Source organism: Meles meles, chromosome 5 (assembly GCF_922984935.1).
Source record: "Meles meles chromosome 5, mMelMel3.1 paternal haplotype, whole genome shotgun sequence".
NCBI lineage: Eukaryota > Metazoa > Chordata > Mammalia > Carnivora > Mustelidae > Meles > Meles meles.
In genome coordinates, this window is record NC_060070.1 from 151,222,874 (window position 1) to 151,246,630 (window position 23,757).

Sequence of the window (23,757 nt, forward strand, 5' to 3'; positions counted from 1 at the left end):
CAGGGGCAAGTGAGAGATCCTTAGAAAAGCAGGAGGCCCTGAAGAGGGTCTTTGGGTGAGAAACCAGGGAACCGCTGAGGAGAGGACAATGCTCAGCCCCCGAAGCCGTAGAGGGTGCGGCCCTGGCGCTTGAGCGCGTAGACCACGTCCATGGCCGTGACCGTCTTGCGCTTGGCGTGCTCCGTGTAGGTGACGGCGTCGCGGATCACGTTCTCCAGGAAGACCTTGAGCACCCCGCGGGTCTCCTCGTAGATGAGGCCGGAGATGCGCTTGACGCCGCCGCGCCGGGCCAGCCGCCGGATGGCGGGCTTGGTGATGCCCTGGATGTTGTCGCGCAGCACCTTGCCCAGACCCTTCCCGCCCTTGCCGCGACAGGGCAAAGTAAGTAGTCCCTGGGAATTACAAGCAAAGGACTGTATAGAACTTAATCCCAGCCCCCAGCAGTCGCTTTGGTAACAACTGTGCAGAACTCTGTGAAAACTAAAACACCAGAAAAATTAGGAAATTGCTCAGAGTCCTCACCCCGTTTGCTTCTAAGGCCTAGAGTAGACACGGGATAGGGTGACTTTACCGGTATTTGGAAAATAAGAACCTCTAAACACAAGTTTCAGACATGTACAACAAAGAAATGACCTCCTTCATATATATGTACACGTGTTTAACGATTTATCTTTTCTGTATATATTCTTGGATCATTGCTGCACTGGAGTTTAATCAAGCCCAAACCCCAAGAAGCAAAGGAGTTCGTAAATATACCGTGGAGCAGCAGGCCCGGCTTCCGATTTGGGATCAGTGAGTGGCAGCTTTCAAACCGTAACATTGAACCTGTCTGTTGATTTACCTGAGTTTCGTAGCCTTGCGGTAAGAAGGTACAGCAGCAGTTGGTAAGTGGGTTATTATAAGCAAATGACTGGCATCTAGTTCGTGAACAATAAGTTCGTATTGCCCAGGAATTCTATTCTTAAAAACAAAGTATTTTGGAAGGAAGTCAAAACATTTCCAATAGAACACATGTACACGTAGAAGGATTGCAGAGGAAAAGAATGTAAATCGTCAAGAGTCTGCTCTTGTATGGAGGACAGACAGAAGGTGGAGAGCCCTTTTGTGGGCTTAGGGCATGTGACAGAAGCAAAGCTATCCTGAACTCTAAGGAAAATTATATGTGTTGAGCTAGTTACATGGTAGCTTAGCTTTAAGAAAATATACATGATGTCCTTAGAATAAATAGAACTGTCAAATAAGAAATGATTTTTATTGCATATTTATGATGTTCAAAAAGAGCATGGATTAGCTCAGCCAAGTACCCCATCAGAAAATTTGGAGATTAGGAATATCAAATTCTGAAAGTCCACCTACTTTTGAGGTAGGGGCAACCATATATAAAACATCACGTACCAACATAAATGAACCAAACATCAGCCCAATGGACATGTCACCAGAAGAGGAAAGCAAAAAACTGCTGCTTGGGGGTGGGGGGAGGGAGGTTGGGGGACGCGGAAAGCACGTTGTTTTCTTAAACCACAGAATCCCAAGCAATGAAAAGTAGCAATCACTAAAGAATTGTCACAGCAGCTTTTTGTTTGTTTGTTTTACCTTGTTATTTTGCAGTAACTGGATTCACAAGAAGTTGCCACAGTAGAGCCTAGATCCCCTTGAACCGATTTCCTCTAATGGTCATATCCCATATAACCAGTGTATGTTACAATATCAAAGCCAGGTAATTGATATTGGCAAAATGCTGTTAACTAGACTACTGGTCTTTTCAACTCTCACCGGTTTTACCAGTGAGTTTTATACTACACACATAATTAAATTTTTCTCCTGTTAATCTGTTTTTATAGCACTGTACAGCCAAAGAACCTGCAAGGGTAGGGGAAGACTCTTCCTCCCCAGTAGTCCTTTGTCACTAAGCATGATCCCTTTGAGATCTGTCCGGTTGTTGCGTGTATCACTAGCCTCCCTTTTGTTGCTGAGTAGCATTTCATGCATGGATGCATGAAAATGTATTTAACCATTCATCCATTGAAAGCTATGAAGCTGTTTCTTAATATTACGGCTATTGCAAACAAAGCTGTTATGAGTTTTCATGTACATTTTTGTGTCCCCCCACCCATTCCTGCCAGTTTTGTGTTTCTAGCATTCCACCTTACAATTACATTTTTTTAAAGATTTTATTTATTTATTTGACAGAGAGAAATCACAAGAGAGGCAGGCAGAGAGAGAGAGGAAGGGAAGCAGGCTCTCCATTGAGCAGAGAGCCCGATGTGGGACTCAATCCCAGGACCCTGAGATCATGACCTGAGCCGAAGGCAGCGGCTTAACCCACTGAGCCACCCAGGCGCCCACAATTACATTTTTTAAAATGCAAAAGTATCGCGATGATGAGTGGGGGCCTTATAACCCTCTTAATAGTCACAAAGAAACCACACGATATGTTGCTATTATTTGCAAGTTTGTGTCAAGTTTCCAAAATATTGCATTGAGTGACATGTTCAGTTGTTTCCGAAATCTGACTTCTGGGTTCTGTGACAGGTGATCTATCTCACCAAGAACCTCCAATATTTGAAGAAACTGCTAATATCCTCGCCCTGTGGTTCCTGTCATAGGACTTGGGTTTTCACTGATGTGCAGAGCTGTTCACTTAGTTTCCCCAAAGCCTCCGGTGTTTAGTAATCCCCACAACGAGGGATAAACCCTGGGATGAGGCTGAGTTCCCACAACTAATGTCTGTGAAACCTGAATGATGTACAGCTCCCCCATGGCGCTAGGGTTTTTATAGGATTCTGAATTTGTTGGGAGGAAACACGAGAGCAGTTGCCTCCTTGGTTCTCTGAGGAGTAACAACGGGTCTGACACCACTCCCTGGGCAAGGGCTGGGTTCTGCCCTAACGACTAATTCCACGTTTCTCACACAACGAAGGTGCAGAGGCATCATGCACAACCTTAAGGTTTCAGTTATGAGTCGCAACAAGTTCTGAATTCCTGGTGTGAAGATACTCAGCTACTACTCCAGCCCCCACGTTTGGTAGTGGTGCCCTGCCCTTACCGGCTGCTGCCCACCCACGCTGCTGCTGCCGGTGCTGCTCCAAGCTGAACTCTGCCAAACCCATGCTTGAGGTGCCAGATGTCTATTTCCAGGACAGAAGAGCTGACCATTACTACAGGATGGACTGCTCAGGCAAGAAATGGACTGCCACCAAACTGTTCTCCTGGACCACTCCGCATAGGTTCCTGAACACTGGTGTGCACATGCCCCAGCAAAGGTTGGCAAATGTTGTAAACCCCTAGGATGGTTTCCAGGTTGCTGAGGGATCCGTTCTTTCTCCTAGGAGAATGAAATGTGGAGATCCATGCCTGGATTCCTGGCAAGATGCAGTCATGATTACGTTTTATGTATTCATGTGCCTGTCTGAATGTATCAGCTGCTGACCTGGCAGACTGGCCCTGACTAGCTACAGCCCAGGCCTTGACAGCATGCTCGGCAGATTTCCTAAACCGGGAGCGAGTGTTTTCCGGAATGGATACATTTCTTGCCACTGCATTATTTCATAACTAACCTGAAAGCACTCAAATCCAGGGTTTTGTTTTTTTTTAAGATTTTATTTATTTGACAGATAGAGATCACAAGTAGGCAGAGAGGCAGGCAGAGAGAGGAAGAAGCAGGCTCCCTGCTGTGAGTAGGGCCTCGATCCCAGAACCCTGGGATCATGCCTGGAGCCGAAGGCAGAGGCTCTAACTCACTGAGCCACCCAGGCGCCCCAAATCCAGGGTTTTAGAAACCACTTTTAAATACTCAGCCATAATGGACGGCTCCGAGGAAAAAGCCAAGACTTGTTAAAAAACGCTGTTGGGAACGCAGCGCAATCGGCCTCCGAGGAAACACGGCCTGGAGAAGGATCGCGACATTTGGCGGAGGTTCGGGCGAAGGCCGGAGCAGGGCCATGGGCAGCTAGCGAGAGCGCACAGGAACACCTACGCCACTGGCCGCCACCCCTAGCAGCCCTGCCACACTTACCCGGGGGACGGGGGGGGTGGTGGTGGTAGAGGATGGGGGTGCGGGGAGAGCGGAAATCCTACTCGTGCGGCACAGCTCTTCAAACCGAAATTATAGGTGGCTCTGAAAAGAGCCTTTGGGTTTAAAGTTGACGCTCCCGTTGCAGACTTAAGCCCTCTCGCCGCGGATGCGGCGCGCCAGCTGGATGTCCTTGGGCATGATGGTGACGCGCTTGGCGTGGATGGCGCAGAGGTTGGTGTCCTCGAAGAGCCCCACCAGGTAGGCCTCGCACGCCTCCTGCAGCGCCATGACGGCCGAGCTCTGGAAGCGCAGGTCGGTCTTGAAGTCCTGCGCGATCTCGCGCACCAGCCGCTGGAACGGCAGCTTGCGGATCAGCAGCTCGGTGGACTTCTGGTAGCGCCGGATCTCGCGCAGGGCCACCGTGCCGGGCCGGTAGCGGTGCGGCTTCTTCACGCCGCCCGTGGCCGGCGCGCTCTTGCGGGCCGCCTTGGTGGCCAGCTGCTTGCGCGGGGCCTTGCCGCCGGTCGACTTGCGCGCCGTCTGCTTCGTGCGAGCCATAGCGAAAGGTTGCAAACGCGATTTACAAATGAAAGGTCTCTCGCGCAGGCTCCTATTTATAAAGGCGACGTCCTCCTGATTGGTCCGAATCTTCAAATTCCGCGCCGTGAATTAAGTAACTTGGTGAGTCTTGTGATTGGCTACCAGGACTCACTTAAAGTCTTCTGTTGAAATGTGCTTTTTATCTTCTCACTTATAGTTTTTCGTCCCTTATCCAGCCTCTGGTTTGTTTTAGACTGCCTTAATCGGTTTTGTTTTAATCTCCTTGTTAGGTATTAAATTTAGGAAGACACACAAATGAAAATTCCTAGTTCCGGAGCGGTTTCAGAAGCTCTTGGACGTGATTGACCCAGTCCAGTTTCGTCCTTTATCATTTCTCAAAGCTTCTGACCTTGAAGAAACGTTGTATTTTTTGCAATGGAAACACCTTAGCCCATAAGTCCGAACGCCACTTCCAAACACCACGTCCAGACACTGGTTCTGGGGAAAAAATATCGCACTGCTGTTGAAATGTGACGATCCTCTGAGACTTAAACCTTAAATTTTGCCGACTTTGATCAAACTGGGAATGCCATGGCATAACTGAAAATATTCAGCTAACTTTTGTGTTTTCTTTCCTGCACTGGGTATCCGGGTAATCCCAATTTGGCGGGAAAAGAGTCATAAATTTATATCGGGCTTTTGTCTCTTTTTAGACGGGGATTTGGGAAGACACAAGGCTCATAAATAGTTAATACTGACGAGACTTTAAACTTCGCTGTTTTGAAAACACTTTTTTCTAATGGAGAAAAGAGTCTAAGGTTGCTGCCACATAAACAGCCAATCAGAAAGGAGATAGGAAGTCTCCTTATTTGTGTAAAATGTTTCTACTGGCTGATTTGCTCCAATCAGGCATTAAGACAGATTAAGCCACTATTTGCATACAAGCCATATAAAAGTAGGTCAACCCTGCACCCAGCTTTCACTTTAGCAGTTTTGGTGTCGGATCTTCATCATGCCTGAGCCAGCCAAGTCGGCGCCGGCCCCGAAGAAGGGCTCCAAGAAGGCGGTGACCAAGGCGCAGAAGAAGGACGGCAAGAAGCGCAAACGCAGCCGCAAGGAGAGCTACTCGGTGTACGTGTACAAGGTGCTGAAGCAGGTGCACCCCGACACGGGCATCTCGTCCAAGGCCATGGGCATCATGAACTCGTTCGTCAACGACATCTTCGAGCGCATCGCGGGCGAGGCGTCCCGCCTGGCGCACTACAACAAGCGCTCGACCATCACGTCCCGGGAGATCCAGACGGCCGTGCGCCTGCTGCTGCCCGGGGAGCTGGCCAAGCACGCCGTGTCCGAGGGCACCAAAGCTGTCACCAAGTACACCAGCTCCAAGTAAACCCGGCACATAAAGCGTCTTGTGATCTAACCCCAAAGGCTCTTTTCAGAGCCACTCACTCTTTCAAGTTAAAGAGCTTTAATACTGAACTGTTTTAGTACTAGGGAAAAGCTGTGACCAAGTTAAAATTTCTATCTCCCACATTCCCATCCTTGTTTTCTCAGTGGCTTGTCTTAGTGGGGCAGAAATTACTTTAGCAGGCGCTGAATAGAAAAAGCTTGCTTTGAAGTCAAGGCAGTTTTAGTTGCTGAACTTTGGTTTAGAATTTCAAGAAATGAAATTGATTCAAGCCAGAGATTTCTTCAGGACTTTTAGCTGCGAAATTTTAAGTTGTCCCTACAAGTTGAAGATACATTGGGCTTCCTTTATAGACAAGCTTGTCTAGAGAGCATGCTGTGCTCAGTGGGTCCGTGTGAGACCTATTTAGTGGAAAACAGGAAAATGTATACCTGGAAGTGTGAGAAACTAACTTTCTAGTAAATGGAAGTGGTTGAGGGGGAAACTTTACTGAAAAGAAAGGATATTTTTTGAATAACTCACTCAAAACTAGCTATCATTCTGCAAGTAATAGAGGCATTCAGGCTTCTTTGAAAAAAATTAAACAGGACTTAGAGGAAGGAGAAAGGAAAGAAGCTGCAGCAAACAGCTTGGGAACAGTGCCTCTCGTTTGGGGAAATGTCTGGCTGTCAACACAGAAGCCAGGCGTGGGTAGTCTCCCCTTAAGAGGCTTGATAAGGGGGCACCTGGGTGGCTCAGTGGGTTAAGCCGCTGCCTTCGGCTCAGGTCATGATCTCAGGGTTCTGGGATCGAGTCCCGCATGGGGCTCTCTGCTCAGCAGGGGGCCTGCTTCCCTCTCTCTCTCTCTGCCTGCCTCTCTGCCTACTTGTGACCTCTTTCTGTCAAGTAAATAAATAAAAATCTTAAAAAAAAAAAAAAAGAGGCTTGATAGGAACCATTAGCAGAATATAATGTCAGCTATAAGTTTATAAAATACCTTGCGATTAATCTCAACCACAATACTTCAGTTACTGTCTTCACTTTTGACAAGTCCGCTCTTCTAGACACTTCATTGTTGGGTCATGGAGTTGGGGGCAGGGAGGGCAGTGGTTAGTACAGAGTATTCTAGAATCATAGATCAAATTCCTCCCCAAATAATGTGTCGAGTGGAAGGATGAGAACTCTGAATTGATTCCCTCATGTATTGGAGCCTGTTAAGTTTCAGAAAGTGACACGTACTTGGGAAAGATCAGTGAGCGGGATAGAAACAATCCTTGACCTCACAGGGCTCCCCGTCTAGAATGGACATTTTTAGCAACTGCACAGACTAACAGAAGGGGCAGGCCTCTGTCGGAAGATCACTTTAGCATTGCCAAAACTGAATGGATTTAATCTTGAAAAGCAATTCTGGGGGGCACCTGGGTGGCTCAGTGGGTTAAAGCCTCTGCCTTCCGCTCGGGTCATGATCTCAGGGTCCTGTGATCGAGCCCCACCTCAGGCTCTCTGCTCAGCGTGAGGCCTGCTTCCCCCTCTCTCTCAGCCTGCTTGTGATCTCTGTCTGTCAAATAAATAAATAAATCTTAAAAAAAAAAAAAGCAATTCTGGAAGGAAGGTGGAGTAAGAGACAATGATAAGGAAAGAGGAGACAGCAAGAGAGAGAAGAATCGAGGTTCTATCTAGTTGTCTATCAGACCACTGAGTATGCTCCCAACTCAGGATCTGTTTAGTCATCACTGTAACTGTTCCATGGAAGGATCTTCTCACAGGTGTGTGCAGACCTGTCTCCCTCCCAGGCATTCTGCCCCTGCTCCGGGGCATCTGAGTGGTGAAGTCTTCCTTATTTTAAACTACAAGCCTTATTTTAAACTACAAGCCTTATTTTAAACTACAAGCCTCCACCACCCATCGCTCCCACTCCCAACCCCCTCCGCAGTCCTTAATCTTCTTGGCCTGTTTTCTTAATCTCTTTAATCTCTTTCCTACCAAAATACTGTATTTGTTGATTTTTGGTTATTTCCGGTCTCCCACAGCGAGAACATCCGTGAGTTCCAGACAGGGAACTTTCCCCAGGTTCCTCACTGCTTTATTTCCAGCCCCTAGAACAATATGGGACACATAGGAAGCACTCAAAAAGTTTTGGATGGATGGATGGATGGATAGATGGAGTAAAATTAAACCATGAAGGTAACAAAATGGTCCTCCATTCTCTAGCAGCAGAGATAATAATTCCATGACTGAATTATTCAAATGAGCCCCTGTGTGAAGGAGTTCCCCTCACTATGCTTCTTAAACACTGTATTTGGGCTACTAATGCCCCCTAACCCACAGAGTTATTGGGTGGATGAAATTCAACGGTCAATGTAGGCTCTAAAGTACACTTTCGAACTAATGAAGTCACAGCTCTTTTATCTACACAATTTCCACAGCAGGTTTCATTAACACCCCTCTTGGGCAAATGACGTAACAGAAACAGCTGTTACCCAGAGCTCCCAGCTGGCCATCAGAGGCCTTGGATTCCCCCAGAAACACCGCTGCTGGCGGCCCCAGTGTAGTACAGGTGGGGAGCTCACCCCGGGTTCTGACCCAAGAACCTCTTGTCCAGACCCTAAAGACATTCGCATTTGTAATCCTGAATTTGCAATCCGAATAAATGGAGTCTTGCCTGAGGGTAAACATTTTGCCTGTGGCAAGACAAACAAACAAACTAGTGAAATTGAAAGCCCGCGATATGAATTGCATTTAACCCCTAACTTTCAGAGATTTTCCCTTTTCTAACTATAAAATGCTCAAAGTCAGCTTCTATTTTCAAGGTCTGGATTGCACAAAGCAGGCAGAAAACTGGGGCCTAGTGCTCGCTTCGGCAGCACATATACTAAAATTGGAAGAAAACTGGGGCCTAACTTTTGTACTGGAGCTCAGTGGAGACTACCTAAAGCAGAATCTGCTTATATGAGAAACAGACAGAAAGTCCTGTGTTCAACTCCTCTCAAGACCTTACATGTCGGAGCTAAAGTCTACGAGCCCCTACTTGATCGTTTGTCTTCTCTTTGTTTCTCTGCCTTCATCTCCTCCGACTGTGCCCTGCCCATTGCAGGAAGCCTCCTGGCAGTTCAGCAAGTCTCCCCCTCTCCCTTTTTTAAGGTTTTTTTTTTTTTTTTTTTTTTAAGATTTTATTGATTTGACACAGAGAGAGATCACAAGTAGGCAGAGATGCATGCAGAGAGGAAGAGGAGAAGCAGGTTCCCCGCTGAGAAGAGAGCCCAATGCAGGGCTCAATCGCCGAATCCTGAGATCATGACCTGAGCCGAAGGCAGAGGCTTAACCCACTGAGATACCCCGGGTCTCCAGATCTTTCAAGTCTCTGAGTTTCCACTGATTCCGGATCTTCTTAGTGTCGTCTGCACCGGTAGCCTTATCTAAGTCTCAGCTCTCCCATGACACTCCTTATTGTAGCTTTATTTTTCTCCTACTTACCGTTTAATGGTAAGTAGATGCTACACGTGGCATCTATCTGATGTATCATCTCTCCTAGACTCACATGTAAATTCCACAAGGGCAAAGGATTCTGTCTGGATGGTTCTGAGTATATTGCCAAAGCACAGAAGAGCACCTGGAACACTGCAAACTCTCAACAAAGATATGTGGAGCAAATACAAATTTTAAATTCACCCATGTTAAGAAATATTTGTTGGGGGAATTGTCATGGCATAATGAGGTTTAAAAATGGTGGACACATTTTAAAGTATTGAGAGCAAAAATGATACCATTTCCCTTACAATGATCAAGGCAGGGGTGCCTGGGTGGCTCAGTGGGTTAAAGCCTCTGCTTTCGGCTCAGGTCATGATCCCAGGATTCTGGGATTGAGCCCCAAATCGGGATCTCTGCTCCATGGAGAGCCTGCTTCCTCCTCTCTCTCTGACTGTCTCCTTGCCTACTTGTGATCCCTGTCTGTCAAATAAATAAATAAAATCTTAAAAAAAAAAATGATCAAGGCAGTGGGCGGAAGAGATACGGATAAAACATCTGGCTAGTGTTGGTGATGTGGAAGCTGGGTGCAGGGTACATAGAGTTTATGAAGCTAATATTTCTGCTTTCTTATATTATGAAATGTCACATAATAAAAAAAAAGTTTTTTAAAAAAATGAAAAGATTAGCTAGGGGGAAAAAAAGACAAATCGATTAATAAATAATGGCCATGGAGAAAAACCAGGTGAATAAGCAAACAGGACTTTGTGTCCAATGGGAAGATAGGCAGGTCTCCACAGGTTGTCTGCCAGGAAGTCCAGAAGGTTCCTCTTTGTAGCATCCCTTAAAACCTGGCATTGCCAATCGCCCAAAGCAGATCTCATCATAGATTCACATAGAGTCTATACGTAGTCTATATACAGAGCCCCATCCTAAGAAATTGCTATAAAAGCCAGATACTGTTTGATTCATTGCAGAGACTAACAGTCCTCAAGCAAGCCAGAAAATCATCTTTTGGAGAGCATGACATTCTCTCTGAAAGCAAGCTAAAGAAAGCCTCATTCTGTAGATAAATCCTTGCTAAACCTGGAGTCAAATCCAACAGGAGCTAAGCACATGATTAGAATTTATAAAGCATCTGTTCTCGACCCTAATGACCTATTGGAAGCACCTGAGTTTTGATTGCTTTTGCCTGGGATCACCCCCTCAGACTACAATTAAATGCTACAGATTGGGCCCCAGGTAAAGATATTTTTTTTCCTTTTTTTTTTAACATTTTTTATTTATTTATTTGACAGAGATCACAAGTAGGTAGAGAGGCAGGCAGAGAGAGAGGGAAGCAGGCTCCCTGCTGAGCAGAGAACCCGATGCGGGACTCAATCCCAGGACCCTGGGATCATGACCCTAGCGAAGGTAGAGGCTTAACCCACTGAGCCCAGGCGCCCCAGGATATTTTTTAGAAAACATCCAATGGTCTGTAATGTGCACTCAATATTGAGATCCCTGATCTCTGTTAAATCAAACTATCTTCCCAAGTTCTTCATATGTGCAACTGACTTAGAGAACATTTAATTCTGATATAAATAAACATGCTATTTACAAATGCTCATTCCTGGTGAGAGTTCACAGTTGCTTTCTTGATGAGGCCAAAAATATTTTAAATGGGCTTCTTAACTAGTTAGTGGCAACCACATGAGGTGAATTTGGTACAGTGAAGATCCTGATTAGCCAGTGAAGATCCTGATCAGCCCCCGGTGTGGGGTGGGGGCACGGTACAGGGAGGTTCTGATGATCTTCATCTCTACCAAGCTGATGTCCAAGTCACTGTGGTTAGACACTTGATGGGTCAGAGTGTAAAAGCCATCATGACTGTCTTGGGCTCTGCTCCCAGTAAGCTCATTAGAAATTCTCTTAATTCTTCAAGTCAACTACCAGCCTGCTTTCTTGCGTGTAAAGGGTTATGTTATAGAAAAGCCCAAACTTTCACTTTTAACTATAGATGGGAATTGAGCACATTGGCTTCAGACGTGAAAAGACAACCAAACATGACCACATACATAGCTGGTTTTTCAACTGTTATAGCCCGAACTTGTGGGAACTCACCCTTGCAATAACAGTAGCAAACCAACAGCCACTTTCACCCAACTTCAACCTCTTGTAGATTAAGAACCTCACCTTCCATCTGTGCCCGGAGCTTAGAACTACCTACACTTGCAAACAACCCAAAAGTGGATTCTCCCCTTCCCAAGTGAAAGCGACTCTCAGGCTGCCGGATGCGACTTACATAGCATTTCTTCACTCAGAAATTACATAATCTACCCACGTCATGCTTGAAGGGCCAAGGGGTGTAGGAGACAGCTCAGGAATTTGCAATTCTGGAACTAAACGCCACCTACCAAGTCTAATTTCAGGAGTCAACTCCAAAGATAACCTCGAAAGGCATTTAATACCTCGACAGCTCGCAGTCATTACAACCATTTTAGAGAAGTGGGTGGCTCTTAGAAGAGCCTTTGAGTTAATGGAACCAAGGGTGGGAAAGCTTTACGCCCTCTCGCCGCGGATGCGGCGCGCCAGCTGGATGTCCTTGGGCATGATGGTGACGCGCTTGGCGTGGATGGCGCAGAGGTTGGTGTCCTCGAAGAGCCCCACCAGGTAGGCCTCGCACGCCTCCTGCAGCGCCATGACGGCCGAGCTCTGGAAGCGCAGGTCGGTCTTGAAGTCCTGCGCGATCTCGCGCACCAGCCGCTGGAACGGCAGCTTGCGGATCAGCAGCTCGGTGGACTTCTGGTAGCGCCGGATCTCGCGCAGGGCCACCGTGCCGGGCCGGTAGCGGTGCGGCTTCTTCACGCCGCCCGTGGCCGGCGCGCTCTTGCGGGCCGCCTTGGTGGCCAGCTGCTTGCGCGGGGCCTTGCCGCCGGTCGACTTGCGCGCCGTCTGCTTCGTGCGAGCCATCTTCCGGGGAGAGTTCAGGAAGAAAGCTAAACTGACGAGTAAAGCTGAAGACGTTACCATTATATAGACTCAGAAACCTTCCGATTGGTCTTGCATTTTTCAAAAGTCCCGCGCAATAACACCATTGGCTAACGAGGGAACGACGTGATTGGTGAATTGCTACTAGACTCCCATTGGATGAATTAGTCAACATTCCAATCTCCGTCTTTACTGTAGTCCGCGATCCGAGAAGTTAGCTTAATATTCGGCTTCAGCTCAAATTCTAAACAAATCAGTTGGGGATTGGGGAAGATGCCAATTCTGGGGATCTACGTAATGGGGCCTAGGATTCCGAGGGTCACGCTTTCAGAACAAACAAGTATTTTTGTTTTCTTAGATGGTTACTTTTACTGAACTGAAGCTTTTTTAAAAAAAAAATTCTATTCATTTATTTGACAGACAGATCACAAGTAGAGAGGCAGGCAGAGAGAGGGGGAAGCAGGCTCCCCGCCTATCAGAGAGCCCGATGCGGGGCCCGATCCCAGGACCTTGACGCAAGCCCAAGAAAGAGGCTTTAACCCACTGAGCCACCCAGGAACCCCTACTGAACTGAACCTTGAGTGGCCTGGACTGACCCCTCCTATCTACACTCTGGGAAACCACACATAAAACGCCTAGCGGACCTACCAGTGTGCAACAAATGGTGACCACCGACTCCCGTGCAGGGGCTAATTAAGCTTCATTCTACTTCTTGAAACAGCTCGCGCCGATTTCCGGTCCTACAGCTCTGCTTTTAATGGCTGAGGCATTCCAGGCTAGCACCCCTCCCACAGCGGTTCACTTAACTACCCCCTTTCTTCTCGCTTCCCTAACTCTACATGTCTTGTTAAACACGATTCAGGGAACACTAAGTCAAACTGTCCATCTAGAGACAAGGTTTTGGAAACGTTACCATCGCTGTACCTAGCTTCCCTTCAACTATATTAAACACTTGCTTACATACTAAGGAAATCCCCTTTCCCTGGGCCACAAGTAGGCTTAGACAGCCAAAATAAGCAGCAGTAAACTATAGGCCTACCCAAACTGTAACCGTTTAAGGCTTGCATAATAGAAAAACAAGACTTGGCTTTGGCTACAAGCTTTTTTGTGAATATGTGGACGGCTCTGAAAAGAGCCTTTGGGTGAGAAAAGTTTTAACTGGACACACCAGTATGCAAGTAGATTCACTTGCCCTTGGCCTTGTGGTGGCTCTCGGTCTTCTTGGGCAGCAGCACGGCCTGGATGTTGGGCAGCACGCCGCCCTGCGCGATGGTGACCTTACCCAGCAGCTTGTTGAGCTCCTCGTCGTTGCGGATGGCCAGCTGCAGGTGGCGCGGGATGATGCGCGTCTTCTTGTTGTCGCGCGCCGCGTTGCCCGCCAGCTCCAGGATCTCGGCCGTCAGGTACTCGAGCACGGCCGCCAGATACACGGGCGCGCCGGCCCCGACCCGCTCCGCGTAGTTGCCCTTGCGGAGCAGGCGGTGCACGCGGCCGACTGGAAACTGCAGACCCGCCCGCGACGAGCGCGTCTTGGCCTTGGCGCGCGCCTTGCCGCCCTGCTTCCCGCGTCCAGACATAGTCTACACAACAACTGTAACGCAGCAAAAACCAAGAAAAACGAACGCCTCAAGAGGCAAGAAGGTAGACAATTATAGTCTGCGATGGTTTGGTAAAGCAGCCAATGCCATGTGCCCAACACAAACTCCAACCAATCAAAAGGCCTATCCAAATCAACCCTCCTCGTAATTTACATAGGGCGTTTACGGTTGCGAGGTCAATTTACTTAAAGTTGGAAATATGGGGGAAGAGCCAATGAGAGTTTCGGATAATCAAGGAGCCTATCAGGGGTTAGGCTATTTCAGAAACCAATCAGAAAGCCCAATTCTGCAATCCCTAATTTGCATACGCACCAAATAAATAGGAGGGCTCTGGGCCGTGGGCGTCTATCTTTCGTTTTCTGGTAGAGGTATTTTGTCAGTGCCATGCCTGAACCCGCCAAGTCTGCCCCGGCCCCGAAAAAGGGCTCCAAGAAGGCGGTGACCAAGGCGCAGAAGAAGGACGGCAAGAAGCGCAAACGCAGCCGCAAGGAGAGCTACTCGGTGTACGTGTACAAGGTGCTGAAGCAGGTGCACCCCGACACGGGCATCTCGTCCAAGGCCATGGGCATCATGAACTCGTTCGTCAACGACATCTTCGAGCGCATCGCGGGCGAGGCGTCCCGCCTGGCGCACTACAACAAGCGCTCGACCATCACGTCCCGGGAGATCCAGACGGCCGTGCGCCTGCTGCTGCCCGGGGAGCTGGCCAAGCACGCCGTGTCCGAGGGCACCAAGGCCGTCACCAAGTACACCAGCTCCAAGTAAACTTGTCGCTTTCAGCAGCACCAGCGTCATCAGGCTCTTTTAAGAGCCACCCACATTGTCAGTTAAAGGGCTGTAACTTTACAGGCTTGGTGAAAAATAGCTAGGACAAACAATATTTAATTTTGGTTGCTATCTGGGACACAAGTTGTCTCCGGCATGAGACGATCACCAAGGAAAAAATGTGTAAGTAACAGGACTACAATGCATTCTGCTTCGCTACTCCGTAGCTACTAGGAGCAATACACCTATGATGCTCCCACCTGGAGAGACTGCTTTCCCGTTTTCAGTTTTCGTTGTTTTCCCATTACTCTAGATCGGGAGTGACTAGGGGAAAACCGTCCTCCTGGTTTTGAGTTGTCCTGAGTCAAAACAAGTGAGAGTAAGCATGCTTGAAAACGAAACCACCTTTTTTTTTTTTTCCTGTGAACTGTCTGTGAGCTTGCGAATGGCTACAGCGGCATCTAATGGGGCAGTGTACTGTCTGCAACTTGCATTTCTAAACCACAGTGGGTGTCTGCCAGCCTCTCAAGCGCGCGTCCTTCCATTTCCACTAAGTTCTTCACCGCACGTTTTAACGTAGCTAAATATTGCCTCTTGGCAAGGTCAGAGAAACTTATCCACTAGTTTTCTATCCGGATGAATACACAAGGGTTTAAGAGACCCTGCCTACAACTGGAAAACATGAAGGGGGGTGGGGGGAAACAAGTGAAAGTCTCCATCTGTGATTTCTTGGCTGGCGGTGGTTGGGGGGGAGGGGGTCAGGGGGGTGGGGGTTGCGGGGTAGGCTTTTAGAGAGAGGGATCTTGGGGCCTCTTCACTCTTCAGCCCCATGGAGTCCCAGAGTTCTCCCTAAACCTCTCCGTGTCCCGAATGATCTTGTCCTCAGTCACATCCTCATTCCCTGGGATTTTAAGGGAGAAGAGTTCAAAAGAATTCCCATTCGTGTGCTTGTCCTTTGCCTGATTTCAGCCTGCAGTCATACAAAATGGAATCTCTCATTTTACAAAGGAATGGCCTGAGGAATTAAGGTTAAGTAGTCCCTTACAAAAATAAATAAAATGGGATCTGAATCTAAGTACTGTTGACTTTTTCTCAAGCTAGAGGCCAGTTGCAATCAGAGGAATGGGGTAAGAGGCTCAGAGGGAAAACTGACCATTAGAACAAAAGAAAAGTAAAACTGACCAGGAGATAACACTTGTGCTTTGATGCACAGCACAGTTTAAACCAGCCAAAGTACAAAACGAGATATGGCAACTAAGGATCACCAGGCAGCAACTTTAACTTTTCTGAGCACTGTGCTGTAGGGGGGAACCCATGAGCAGTGGCAATGTATAACAGCTCAGAAACCTGCTTCTACTTCTTAGCTACATCTTAGCTACAAATCTCTACAAAGTAGATCTCTATGAACATTAATATAAGTAAAGTGGGGAAAGAAAGAAAGGCAAAAAAAAAAAAGAAAGAAAATTAAATTTCCTTACTTCCTACAGCCTATTGGCAAGTCCTTGAAGCAGGTAGAGTGACCTTCCTCTGGGACCTCAGCTGCCTCCACGTTAATACCTTGCCAGAGGCAATCTTGGCTTAACATTATGGCAATGCCCCAGGATCCTGTAAGTCTACTTCAATACATAAAAATTCCCTTGGAAACTTTTTTCTCTACCCCCACCAAGATATCTGCTAGCGATCATCCTCCAAACATATGATCCACTGATAATACATCTGAAGAGTCTCATGAATGAGTTTTTACTCAGTAGTAATAAATGACTTTTCCTAACAATAGGAATAACTCCCTCAAGGTCCTGAAAACCGTCTTTCCAAAATACCTTGAAAGCTTGTGCTGTCCCTTACCCCTTCCCAACTTAAAAGCATATAAGGGGCCAAGCCTCATGGCCCCACTAGAGCTCTTTGAGCCCAGGGGTCCTGTCCCTGTGCTTTAATAAAACCACCTTTTTGCACCAAAGACGTCTCAAGAATTCTTTCTTGGGCATCAGCTCTGGACCCCAACCGTTTCCTACATAAGTGACTCAGGTTTGTAATGGGGTTCGTGAAGAAGATTCTCTAAGCCCCACGGGTAATTAAGACATCCATTTCAGGCTCTCCAAAGCTAATTTTAAGTGCATTTGAAAACAGTTCATGAAAAGACATATACAAGTGTGCCTTAAGGAAGAATCCCTTAGGACATGATACATTCCTGATGGGGCCTGTTTCAATGCTAAATTTGGGCCAGTTTCTTAAACCTTCCGGAGCATTTCCTTACCTCTAAAATGGAAATAATAAACAGTAACTACCACGTGAAATTGCAGAATGATCAGTAAAAGAACACAGTAAAACATTTAGGACAGTACCTACTCAGAGGAAAGTCTCCCAAAATATTAACTGTAGTTAAAGCCTCTGGTTGAAATGTGCCCAGGTCCCACGGGAAGGTGCCCGTGGTCCTGCCCATTTTAGAATCTGAGTCTTGAGGCTTTGAACAAGGCAGTAGGCCACAAAAACTGCCAGCAAGTGACACTAGTTAGGCTTCCTTGTCTGGCAGTATGAGTGATCCACATCCCCCTACTAGCAGTCTAAACTACTCCTTAGAATATCTCTGGACCCTGTGAACTCTGTAGAGGACAACCTGGGCTGTGAGACTTCCCTGCCTCTGCCTGCCAATTCAAGCAACATGTGTCTCATTTTCCAGGGACTTCCTCATGTCTCACTGGTACTAAGCGTACTTCATTTAACAGAATGTTGAGTTATAAGGAATTATAACTTTATAACTCAACACACAAGAACTAAGTAGGAACTTTTTATTCCTGTTTTGTTCTCATGCCTCCAGTTTTCTTTGCCTAATCTCACTGTAGTGTCTGGCCATAATGAAGAATCATCTTCAGAAAAGGAGCTGCACTTTTTTTAAAGATTTTATTAATTTATATGACAGACAGAGATCACAAGTAGGCAGAGAGAGAGGAGGAAGCAGGCTACGACCCTGGGATCATGACCTGAGCTGAAGGCAGAGGCTTTAACCCACTGAGCCACCCAGGCGCCCCAGGAGCTGCACTTTTAAAGGGAGAAAAGAAACGTGAAATTGCAGTCCATAACCTTTCCCAGACTAGGGAATTCTAGGGCCACGCTTAAGATTGCTGTTGTTTTGCCAACAACTTAGAAGACTGTTATCAATCTCACTCATAAAAGAACTATCCTTTGATACACTCAAAGGAAATTCAGATAACCTCAAAATAAGAAATCTTTATACCAAAGGAATGACCCACAGTCAAACATTACAAGCAAAACATGAAACTTTATCATAGTAAGTCACTGGGATTTGGGGATTGTTTATCACAGCATAATTAGCCTAGGTGGATCAAGACAGTATTACACTGCATCTAGTTTCTGGGAATTGCTTTTGTCAGGGAACAGTGAGTGGCCATATTGTTACATGTGGCTAAAGCTCATTTGTTTTCAGAGCAATGTTAGATTGTGTGATTATGCCTGATTACATCACAATTCATCTACCTATTGGTTGACATCTGCTTGGTTGTTTGCCTTAAAAAAAAAAAATGTACAGGAGGAGCACCTGGGTAGCACAGGCACTTAAGGGCCTGCCTTTGGCTCCAAGGGCCTGCCTTCAGCTCAGGTCATGATCTCAGTGTCCTGGGATGGAGCCCCATGTCCTACTTCCGCTCAGCAGGGTCATGCTTCTCCCTCTCCATCTGCCTGCCACTCCCCCTGCTTGTTCTCTCTGTCAAATATAAATAAAATCTTTAAAAAAAAATGTACAGGATGCTTTGCTGGAAAATATTAAGTAGAAATTTCATTGTGTGGATTATTTCATAATATTCTATTAATAACATGTATGTGTGGATTACTTATAATAATAGACTATAAGGCTTAAAACCAGGAAGTGAGAAGTAGATATAATTATAGGGAACACTTGTCAGGAAATCTGCTTTAACCTGTCCCTCCTCCCTAATTAGCTGAGCTGATTCAGAGACACTTTTTTCAATGCTGAAATGAAGGACTCGAACAAATCATTGGTTTCCAAATGCTCATCTATGGTTAGTATCATCAGTCTGTCCCACTTTTCTCTATTCTCTATTTTCCCTACTCTTTGTAAAAGTGAAAGTAAGGTCGGTGCAGTAAATTTTAATTTAAAAGTTATATAAAGGTTAAAAGTTATATTAAACTTAATGTACATGTTAATATACAATTGTGGGACTTTTTAATCCTATAATTCCTCACCGATGTATTGTCTTCTGTCTAAAAGGTACAAAAACTGCCTGCCTCAGTCATTTGTGTCTCGATTTCATTATTGGGTCTCTGCACGCAGGTAATACAACTTTGCATTTTTTTCTCCTGTTCATACTTCTCGTGTAAATTTCAATCTAGCTAGACGACCTTGAAGGAAGAGGGCTATTTCCTTCCCTACACTTAATAATTTGGGGTGAAGAATCCCAATGCCTGTATGTACAGGTTTTTAAAAATGCTACTCATTACGTAACAACCTTATCTACGTGAGGTTTTCAATCTCAGAAATATTTCGGGGACTATGCTAAACACTTGCTGTCTCCTCGCGAGTGTATCTCCGCCCCACCCCCGGAGAGCCTCCGGGACCTCCGAGCCCGCGGGAAAAGCGCGGCCAACCCGGGACCGGGGCGGGGCCGGCCGTTCCGCGGGAACTCCTCTTTGTTTCCCGCCGCCCGGGCGCCGGCGCCTGCTCCCTTTGTCCCTCGCCCGCCCCGCCATCTTGGGCACGGGAAGCCCGGCGGGGAAGGCTGACCCGCAGCCTGCCCGCCGGGTATCCCCACTTTCTCGACATCAGGACCCGAGCGACCACTTCTAACCCCTTCTAACCCCGAAGTACTCGAGAGCAGAGGCGGCTCCGTGGGAAAGCAAACAATGCCACGTGAGCTCTCTGCCGCCACAAACACGCTCGGGGGCGGTTTAAACAGACACGACTGCCGCGAAGCAGAGACAGCACAATGATGAAGTTAGGTCCCGAGCTCGAAAGCAATCGGGTTAAATAACACGCCAAGCAGTAACCGTAACCTGTTACCCTCTCGAAATTTTAAGGGTTCAAACACCAAAATTTGAAGCGGGATAACTAAGGCTACAGCTCTTTAAAGACACATGTGGGCGGCCCTGAAAAGGGCCTTTTGGATGAGACATTGCGGGTGAGGCCGGTTTTAGCCCCCGAAGCCGTAGAGGGTGCGGCCCTGGCGCTTGAGCGCGTAGACCACGTCCATGGCCGTGACCGTCTTGCGCTTGGCGTGCTCCGTGTAGGTGACGGCGTCGCGGATCACGTTCTCCAGGAAGACCTTGAGCACCCCGCGGGTCTCCTCGTAGATGAGGCCGGAGATGCGCTTGACGCCGCCGCGCCGGGCCAGCCGCCGGATGGCGGGCTTGGTGATGCCCTGGATGTTGTCGCGCAGCACCTTGCGGTGGCGCTTGGCGCCCCCCTTGCCCAGGCCCTTCCCGCCCTTGCCGCGACCAGACATGGTTACAACACTAGAGAAATTTTCCGAAAACTGCAAAGCAGTAGTTGGGGCAATCGCCTTATATGTGCGGATTGCGGACCTAATTGAAGACTGGAAGCGCGCGCGCGGGAACGGCCGTTGCCCGGCCCCGCCCCTCGTGGCGGGCTCGGTGATGTCACCGGGGCTAGGCCCAAGGGGACCGTTCCCACTCCCCCTCGGCCACCGTGCCCTCTGCAGCTACAGCGCCCTGGGTCCCCGCCTGGGGATTTCGGACCCCTTGAACCGCGTCAGACTAAAGAAAGGAGCGTTAGGCACTGACTGTCTTGTCGCATGGCGTGTGTTGTGCGATCGCGCAGGCGTCTGCGTAGGCCTGGGCGCCCTCAGCCTTCCTGCGCCCGGGGACCGGCCCTACCTCCGCTGGCCTCGGCGCCGGGCTCACGCGGCCAGGCGGCACCTCCGTCACCAAGCCCGGAGAGTGTTCTTCCCAAAGGCGAACGCGCGCCTCAGGGTCAGGGTCAGGGTCCCGGAGGCGGAATGTTCGCCCGCCGCGCGGAAGCCCGCCTTCCTTCCCTGTTGATTAAAGCTTGTCATTCTCTCTTGTGTGTCCCGCCGCCTCTCACTTATGCGTCCGAAATCTTAACAGGGTGCTCACGTTGCCTTCTCTGCGTCTACTTTGTTCTCTCTTTGATTCTGGTAGCGATATTACTCCTAAGAGAACTGGCAGCTCGTGGGGGCCGAGGGGTTGAAGGAAACGGAAGACCGTGCGCGGGTTCTTCCAATAGGAGGAATCGCCTCAGAACACAGTTAAGAGAATTACTAGAAAGGGGTTTGGTTGCGGAGCAGAGTGGCGCAGCGGAAGCGTGCTGGGCCCATAACCCAGAGGTCGATGGATCGAAACCATCCTCTGCTAACGTGGTTTTTTTTTTTTTTTGCTAACGTGGTTTTTGCTACTACACCATCTTAGCTGAAGTTCTGTAGCTTAGTGTCACGACATGGAAAGAAAACAGAGCTAGATTTGTGTTTTGTTTTGTCTCCGGAGTTTGTCTCTGGAGTTTAAATAATTTAAACTCCGGAGTTTAAATTATTTCCTGAAAATAAACGTGAAACTGTTTACATTCTCTAGAGATAAATAGAACGTCAGCCAAGGACAATTATTATTAAATAATATGTCTTCCCATAACAAACGTTATTTCTTAGGGGTTGACCAAGTGATAGTGCTTTTGTTGCCACCAGTTATCACGACAGTCTCACTGCCCTAGGAAGCTGGGGAAACGCTAAAAGAAGCTGAGTGTGGCAGTGAGGGCAGGGATGAAGTCCAGATAAGTTTAATCTATACATAATTCAGAAAGGCCTACTTGTTAGGTAGTTGTGGCCATGGGGCTAGAGAGAGAGACAAGAAATCTACAGGGCCATCCCAGCGCCAAACCTTTGCAACTCGAGAGTCTTAATCTTCGAAGTAAATAAATAACAGTCTGAGCCAGAGTGTAAAGTTTGGTGGCCACGATGGAACTCTGACCTGAGAAAACCACTTATGTGGTCGCTGCTGCCTTCCTTTGCAGTTTCTAACAGGACTGTTATCTGTGCTCATTTTTTAAAGTGTATGTTTTATATATCTCTCAGAAAAGATCCCTATTCCGATATTTACGTGTCAGATACTGTGCTAAGCACAAAGAAAAGTATTTAAGTAGCCTACAGTCTAGACATGCTTTCAAACATGTATAGTAGAATAAGACATTTCCTTTAAAAGATTATACACCAAGTGTAGTGAGAATAAGGAAAAATGATTGTTCCTGGTAGCCCCATGATCAACCAGTAATTGGATGAATTTCTAGGACTCCCATGACTGAACATATAATCAAAGTTAAGATTTATTACAGCACAGGGGAAAGTGCAGACACAGCAGGAAAGAGATATTCTGATTAAGTATTCGATTAAGTATTCATAGTGACCCACTGCTTCAGGTACACAGGATAGCATCATGATGCAGTAATTAAGTGAACATTCCAGTATTTTATTTTACAGAGTGTGACCAAGGGTCATCACCATGGCTACAGACATCTGTGAAAACTTGAGTAAAATTGGTTTGCTGCATTACCTTTGCGCTGACAATGGACCAATTTGGAAAAGGTGGCAGATTTAGAGCCGAAACTAGAATGAGTAAGAGGTTGGCAAGGTAGACAAGAAGAGGTTTCTAGATAGGGAAATAAGCAAATAAATAAACACAAGGAGGCATAACAGTTAAGAGTCTCTAGAGAACTACAAAACATTCAGTGTGCTCGAGCATGGCAGTGAGGGAGATTGGAGGAGAAGGATTTGGGGAGAAAAGTAAAATGGCTGTATTCTGATCACCTCCCATTCACCCTGTGGGTGAAGGAGCGGTCCTCCGCCCTAAACAATGCCAGATGGCCGGACACACCATGCTCAGCACTGGGCGGATGAGATGGGTAGCTGTTTACCAGTCACATATACTCACAGCCTGGAGGGGGAGGACAGAGGTAAGCTTTGTAGCAGACAGAGAAAAGTGACCGCTGGCTTCCTCCGAAAGATGGAACTGGCTGGTTTTCTTCCTTCCAGAACCAACAGGGAGGCGAAATCCATTAGGCTGAGGGGCTGGGATGCACCTGGTCTAATTGATAGAGGAATTGTCAAGGTAGAAGGCATATCCTATGAGAATAGGTGAATTCCCAGGTCTGCTTGGGGCCCTGTAAGATTCAAAGATGTCAAAGGAGTCCTTGAAATTTTAGGTCTTCCAATATAATACTGAGCTGTGGAAGAAAAGATAAGGAAAGGGACAATCATAAGGAAGTTAGTATGCAGTGCAAACAGCTTTCGATTTTATTCCTCTATGGGCAGTAAGAAACTATCACCAAGTTTGATCAAAGGAGTAATACGATCAAATTTTCTAGCCAGAAACAAAAAATCTCTGCAGTTTTCAAGTTTATGGTCTGGTCTTTGATTGTGTCTTTGTTTTTTATTTGTTTTTATCATAAACGATACAGTAATGTGTTTTATAATGTATAGGGTTTTTTTTTTATTATTTCTTCAACTTCTGCATATACAGGCACAAGTAAGTGGACTAACATATTGGAACTTGCAAAGTTGATCACTGCAGAGAGAAGAGAAAATTATCCCTTCAGCCCGCTAAACAAGGAAGCCAATTCATCTGCGCACCTCCAAAAACATGCAGTTGAACACGATAGATGGATTGACTCCCCCGGCCCCAACCTTCATTCACGGCCATAACCAGGCCCATATCAGCAGCACATTCCTCGTCAATAATCATTAACTGTCCAAGGCTTTCATCATGATCTTCTGCTACAGATATCTGGGATATCTGTTTCTTAGGTATCCCCGGAAAGGACTTTGACTCTTGAGGGGAAAGGTCATTGACACCAAGACACCAGTCATCCTCAAGAATTCTTTTGGCTGGAGATCCTTGCCAGTGATCTTCCTGAAGATTGTGTCTCCCTCCTCCGGGTTGGGTGACTGAGCCTTGGCGATCTCCTCTTACCACTCAACCCAACACTATCCATGATGGTTTAGCCACCATCTTCCTGCTTG

The 23,757-nt window shown here is 47.2% G+C and overlaps 4 protein-coding genes, 1 non-coding gene and 1 pseudogene across 5 annotated transcripts in view; 3 read left to right on the top strand and 3 right to left on the bottom strand.

The window, feature by feature from the left end:
• Window positions 1–20,218, bottom strand: LOC123942257. Its single transcript, XM_046006114.1, has 5 exons — window positions 19,911–20,218; window positions 14,486–14,610; window positions 13,663–13,960; window positions 12,012–12,406; window positions 1–392 (listed from the first exon to the last, which is right to left on the bottom strand). Exons 1-5 carry the CDS (start codon window positions 20,215–20,217, stop codon window positions 93–95), a joined length of 1,425 nt encoding a protein of 474 aa, XP_045862070.1. The 5' UTR covers window position 20,218; the 3' UTR covers window positions 1–92.
• On the bottom strand, window positions 3,697–4,934 carry LOC123942362 (histone H3.1). The gene has a single exon (XM_046006265.1). It carries the CDS (start codon window positions 4,571–4,573, stop codon window positions 4,163–4,165), a length of 411 nt encoding a protein of 136 aa, XP_045862221.1. The 5' UTR covers window positions 4,574–4,934; the 3' UTR covers window positions 3,697–4,162.
• LOC123942394 (histone H2B type 1-C/E/F/G/I) lies at window positions 5,547–5,963 on the top strand. Its single transcript, XM_046006303.1, has one exon. The coding sequence runs from the start codon at window positions 5,568–5,570 to the stop codon at window positions 5,946–5,948; it is 381 nt and encodes a 126-aa protein (XP_045862259.1). The 5' UTR covers window positions 5,547–5,567; the 3' UTR covers window positions 5,949–5,963.
• Window positions 14,363–23,757, top strand: part of LOC123942389 (histone H2B type 1-C/E/F/G/I) — a 12,622-nt gene continuing 3,227 nt past the window's right edge. The window contains exons 1-2 of the mRNA XM_046006298.1: window positions 14,363–14,747; window positions 15,847–15,850. Of these exons, the coding sequence (XP_045862254.1) occupies window positions 14,363–14,743 (381 nt within the window). The 3' untranslated portion in view covers window positions 14,744–14,747; window positions 15,847–15,850. The remainder of the gene's footprint in view (window positions 14,748–15,846; window positions 15,851–23,757) is intronic.
• On the top strand, window positions 21,035–21,106 carry TRNAM-CAU. Its single transcript has one exon. It is a non-coding gene; the product is annotated as a tRNA-Met (tRNA).
• The window catches only part of LOC123942258, a 5,483-nt pseudogene continuing 5,055 nt past the window's right edge, over window positions 23,330–23,757 (bottom strand).